We start from the raw sequence: 6,000 nt of genomic DNA, 5'->3' as shown, positions 1-6,000 counted from the left end.
AAATTTGTTGTGTAATCGCATCAAAGTCAATTCAAATGCTTCGGTTGCAATGGATTTACAACCAAACAATGCACAAATACACACAAAACAGTCTCAGCTCTCTATGGCTTGGTATACATTTTAAATAATAATGTAGCGTTATCGTAACATGAAGATAATCCTTGATACCTACGCTGCCATGCAATAAGTAAAGTGCAAAAGCAATAATTATGTCGGTACCTAGTAAGCGTGGGGGTGGGCGTGGTGCCGCTGCGGGCGGTGGTATTGGACGTCGTGCGCCTGCAAGTGTTGTTGGTGCGGTGAGCGGCAGCACTCCTGATGAATCCGCTACGACTAGTGAACGTGCAACACCAGCTAGTAAAGCTGATTCCGATCCAAAGGATGATAGTTCAAGTAATGGTGATAAGAAGGAGACGGATGGATTTTCCGCACCAAAACCACCCAGTGCGGGCGCTTCAATACGCGACACATCAAATAAGATACTCGCCTTGGCGATGAAAAGTGAATGGACGCCAGTTGAGCAAGAACTAAAGAAATTGGAGAAATATGTCGCGAATGCTGGCGAGGATGGAAATCATATACCGTTGGCGGGTATACATGATGCGGTGAGTTATGAAAACATATGTATTGTGAAATTTTTTACAAGTGTAATTTTGTACTAGTTTAGAGGTCGAGTTTTGAAAGTATTCTTTAGCACGAAATCGAATTATCACGAAAAGTATTCGAAATCTACTTAATCAAGTTTTAAGATTTAGATTTTTCTTTAAAACTAGCTGTGTGTTTTGACAGTTGGTGAAAAAGCGCTAAAGAATTAATAATAATAAAACAAGTAAGAATGTCTAAGTTCGGGTGAAACTGAACATTGCACACCCGCTGTGTTCTTGAAACGCTGTTGTTGTTTGCTTTCTGTGGTTAAAAGTGTTATAAGGCTGCGCAAGAATTCAAATATGGTTCTACTCTGAACTCATTTTCGTTCAAAAGAAGCAAGAAGACAGAAGCTGCAACTACTGAACTTGAATGGGTAAAACTGCAGTTTAACAGTTGTAACAATGAAAAAATTTTTATTACAAATTTCGTTCGGATTGGGAGATTTTTGTTCGACTTATGGCATTAAAAGTATTTCAGAAAGAATAACAAGAAATTTGTTTAAGTTTTTTTCACAGCTCAACCATACCATTACTGATGTAGAATATCAGTCAAATGTGGTTAAATACCATAGAGGTTAGACCTTTAGGAAAAGTGAGCATAATTTTTACCAATTTTGATTATTTTCATTCAGTCTATATCATTTGGAAAGGATAGTGTATCTGCCAAATTTCAATGAAATAGTTATCTTTAAATTTAATTTACGGCTTGGGAAACTTACAAATTTTCGTCTCCTAATGTGCGTGGTGCCACGCCCATATTCCAAAATTTTGTGGAATTTATGTTATGTCATAAAGCCAAGCCAACCACCAAATTTTATTAGCTTAGCTTTATTTGTTTTAGAATTATCCTATATTTTCATTTTTCTTAATTTTCGCTAATTTTCAATACCAATCTATGCTGAGTCCAGATAAGCCCGTATACCGAATTTGGTGAAGATATTTCAATACTTGCTCAAGTTATCGTGTTAACGGGCGGACAGACGAACAGACATGGCTTAGTCAAATTTTTTTTCGTCACTGATGATTTTGATGGAAGGAAGTCTATATCTATCTCGATTCTGTTATACCTGTACAACCAGCCAATTAAAGTTATAATACCCTGTGTACAAGTACAGCTGGGTATAAAAATGACTATCTACATAACATAAAAAGCAGCCAGCAAGAAAATAGAAGTGGAAATTTGTATCAATTTTCTACAATTTTTATTTATCTTCTATAGTGTAAGAAAAAACCTCTTTGAATTTTGTAACTAAAAAGTTCGAGAAATATTCATACTAATTTTGAACTTTTTAGTTAGTTTTCTGATTTTTTTTTTTTTTTTTTTTTGAGTTTACAGTTTTGTGGCCCTATACATTTTAGTATGAAAAAATTTGAGTTAAAGATTTCCCGCAAGAAATAACTTCCATAAATTTTGTAACTGAAAAAATTGGAGAAAATTTTAAGAAAACTTTGAGTATTTTATTGAAAGTTTTTAAAATTTTTTTCAGTATTAAGTTTTATAGCTCAATCAATTTTAGTCTCATAAGGTACCAGTTATAGGCCTATCGAAATTCATTTTGATTTTTGAAAAACTTTTTCGCATTAAATATTCTTCCATACAAACTTCTTCCATATAACTTTATTTTTTATGTAGAAAAATTTCTGAAACAACCTTCGTAAAAAATTTTCAAAACTTGACCTGTATTTGGAAGATCTATAGCTTGCACCTTGTAAGACTAAAATGAATATGACTATCTGTATACTCGAAATTCCATCAACTTTTCTCAAATTTTTGAACTTTTTTCAGGCTTCATTTGTATAACTTTAATTATAAAATTCGTAACAGTTTTGCCTTAAGCTGTCGAAAGTAAAAAAAAAAAATTTGTTTCATAAAAATTGCCACTGATACTTTCCTGTTCACCTGGATATGAAATTTCGAAGTTTATTAAGTTTATGAAGAATCTGAAAATTTCGTCCGTTCTTAAAGGAGAAGAGATAGGGCCACCAATATGTACATATACCGAATTGTTCAGAATGAATTGATTTAGCCATGTCCGTCCGTCTGCCTGTTTGAACGTAAACTAATACCTTAATATTTGAGATATCTTGATGAAATTTGGTCAAAAGATATATTTTGGTGTCAGATGGGGCATTTGTTGGAAGCGAACAGATCAGACAACTATAGCATATATCTCTCATACAACCGATTTTCCAGGAAAAAGGTTTCTTTGTCATATCTTCCCCAATTTATCAGCTAATATATCCCATACAACCGATTGTTTAGCTAAACAACTTTCCGCAACTTCTACCCCAGCTTGAAGCTTTAAATTTCATGAAATACTTACGTATACGTTCAGATAAGTCAGAACTATCGCATGACCACAAGAAATTTGAAACTTTATGTGAATATTTTTATTTTATAGTTACCGAAAATGTAGTTTATGTACTTCTCTTCTCTGTATATTACACATCTTGTACAGCCGATTATTCGCATATTACGAAAGGAATAAAATCATTGGTACAGCTCCATTCACGAAAGGTATAAAGTTTTCGGCACAACCGGATACCAGTCCCGTCCTTACTTGTTTTCACTTCTTGTTGGAACTTTTGAACGTTTCAGTACCATTTCTCTGCTGGATTCGTCTGACTTGCACATGTGTGGTTTCTGCTATCTCTTGTTGACATGGATCGGCTCATAAGAGATCATTGTTCTCCAAATGAGCTTCTGCTGATCCCTTTGGGCGGCCACTTCTTGGTTTGTACTCACTAAGCCATCTTTGTTGAAGCGCAAAACCCTTTTATAGGATGATCCTGTGTGTTTCGCTAGCTTTTTGTTTGTAACAGTGCGATTATTTGTCCAAATGTAGAAAATTTTGTTACTTAGCTCATCGTTCGTTTTATTTTTCTAGTTGCTAAAGGCTTGACTATTGTGGATAAAGAAAGTATGATATCTTAAGCATAGACGTCAAAATAACGAACACGATGACGCAGGATGAGACAAAATTTTAGTCTCATCCTGCGTCTCTTTATATTACCCGCTGAAAATGGCCGGCCTTATGCGCCGCGATATTGAACATCATGTCAAAACGCTCCCAAAACACTAAATTGTAGCTATCTTGAACATCCTGTCAGACAGTTGACGTATAATATATCACACTTGTAATGGGTTTGACTTCAGAAGCCAATACTTAAAAAAAAATAATAAAAAAAAAATTTTTTAGCTAAACGGTTTTATTGAAAACAATACCTAAATGAAGTAATTATACATACTATTTAAAGATATAAAATAATTAGGTAGGTCCTAGGTACTAATCATCACACTCCTCACCAATCTAGAGCGTTGATCAGACAATTAAATAAAATCGTTGGGCGCGTGAAATTTCTAAAAATGTGAGGCGTAGCATAACCTGATTAAGGTTCAGTTGGTCTTATATATGACTATCAATAGAAATTTGACACGTCCAACGCTTCTATTTAATTGTCTGATCGACGCTCTAGATTGGTGAGGAGTGTGATGATTAGTACCTAGGACCTACCTAATTATTTTTTAGCTTTTAGTATTATGTATTATTACTTCAAGTAAATATTGCAATAAAACCGTTTAACTTAAAAATTTTTTTTAATCATTTTATTTTCAAATTTTAATTTTTATTTAAGTGCCCATTATTTCTCATTCTATTTAGTTCATTTAGTGACTCATTATTACAAGGACTATTTCCTGACAATTTGTTAAAATCTAAGTCCTCAATACATAATCCTTCCAAAGACCTTACTCGACTCTGCTCCACGTAAGCTTGTCCCTCCTCACTTCTACCGGACTGTATGTAATATTTGTTCAAAATATGAGCTAAATCGGACTTCATAGGTCGCTTTCTATTCATGTATGTATTATATGTTCCAAATATGGACCAAATCGGACCACACATACGATTTTTTTGAATATCTGGATCCTTGCGCCACCTAGCGGCGATTTTTTCATAGGTCTCTTTCTATTCTTGTATGTATTATGTGTTCCATACATGAGCCAAATCGGACCACAAATACGCTTTCTATTCATATATGTATTATGTGTTCCAAATTTTTCGATCCATGCGCCAACTATCGGAGTCTTTTTTCTTATTATTGCATTTTCAACGGGTTGTGAACTATATTCCAAGTTTCAAGCTTGTAGCTTATCGGGAAGTTACTTAAATTTCAATTACAAAATTCGTGCCGGCCAGCCAGCCAGTCAAGTCAAGCTAAATAAAACCGTTTAAAAATGTCATTAAATACCAATTTTAAAATCAATTATTCAAAGCATATTATATCATTACTAAAAACACTATACGGAGTTCCAAATTTGCAGAACTTTCTGTACCAGTCGTTATTTAAAATGACACTGATTTTATTGAGTTTGCTCAAAACATTAAAATAATGAATTGGGTCTTGGCAGACACATCAGCGAACAACAACAAAATTAAATTTAAAGTTTATTGTTTAATTGAGTACTTCGGGGAAATTCAAACAACACAACCTTAAAACGAACAAGGTGTCAGCTGTTTCGATTATACCTTGTTAATTTCTTCTAAGCCTTTTCTACACCCCACCAATGCGAGTTCATTACCAGGTGTTGTACTCCCATCAGATGATTGCTTATATCTACACAGCACCTTGGTACAACACAATGTCAGTTAATTAAAATCAATGCACATTTTTTGAGTGCCACTTTATTCCAATTGCCTCCTTTATACTCAAAATCGAAAAAAGGCGTATTCATTCTCCTGGCATGAGGACGAAAAATGTTGCTCATATGCAATGCTGGTCGAGTATCGCTTTCTTACAGGTTTGCCATAAGTCTTAACTAAATTGGATCCTGCTAATCTAAATTGTGTTGATATTTGTTACAAAAGTCTTTATTAAATTTCCAAACATAATCTACTACACTGCTTGTGACATTCTCGTGAGGGGAATTGTGCATATGGATTAAAAGTTCGACAGCTTGGAAAAGTGATAAATAAATTTTTGTAAGCTTTTACTAACAGAATTTATGTATATTTGGTGGAACGAAAGTATATAATTAGCTCATCATTAAATCTTTTTTTTTAATTTTTGAAAGCAGTTGTACAACTTTTATTCTTCGTCTTGTAACAAGTTTAATGTACTCTAGAATCAAAAAAAAGGTGTGTGTTCGCGCGTGAGAAGTTATACTTCTTTGGCATCATTAGACTAGGTGAAGTGCTACCTATATACCAAGTTTAAGGCATATCGATTTGCGAATAGAATTTGATCGAATATGGTCCACTTTCCGGAAAGATACAGGTCGCTGTGAAGCTAACCTGCAAATTTGAAGAAAATCGGCGCAGTGGTTTCGGAGTCCCTAAGGTGCATGTAAGCA

The 6,000-nt window shown here is 34.1% G+C and overlaps 1 protein-coding gene across 3 annotated transcripts in view; it reads left to right on the top strand.

Annotated features, from left to right (window-relative positions):
* The first annotated feature begins 201 nt into the window (after nucleotides 1–201).
* nompC (no mechanoreceptor potential C) overlaps nucleotides 202–6,000 on the top strand; it is a 154,233-nt gene continuing 148,434 nt past the window's right edge. For all 3 annotated transcript variants that reach the window (XM_067767561.1, XM_067767560.1, XM_067767562.1), the window contains exon 1: nucleotides 202–605. In XM_067767561.1, the coding sequence (XP_067623662.1) occupies nucleotides 210–605 (396 nt within the window). In that variant the 5' untranslated portion in view covers nucleotides 202–209. The remainder of the gene's footprint in view (nucleotides 606–6,000) is intronic.

The sequence above is a fragment of the Eurosta solidaginis genome, chromosome 2, assembly GCF_040869045.1.
Source record: "Eurosta solidaginis isolate ZX-2024a chromosome 2, ASM4086904v1, whole genome shotgun sequence".
Taxonomy (NCBI): domain Eukaryota; kingdom Metazoa; phylum Arthropoda; class Insecta; order Diptera; family Tephritidae; genus Eurosta; species Eurosta solidaginis.
Note: the sequence above shows the minus strand (reverse complement) of the source record. Positions and strands in the feature narration are given on the sequence as shown.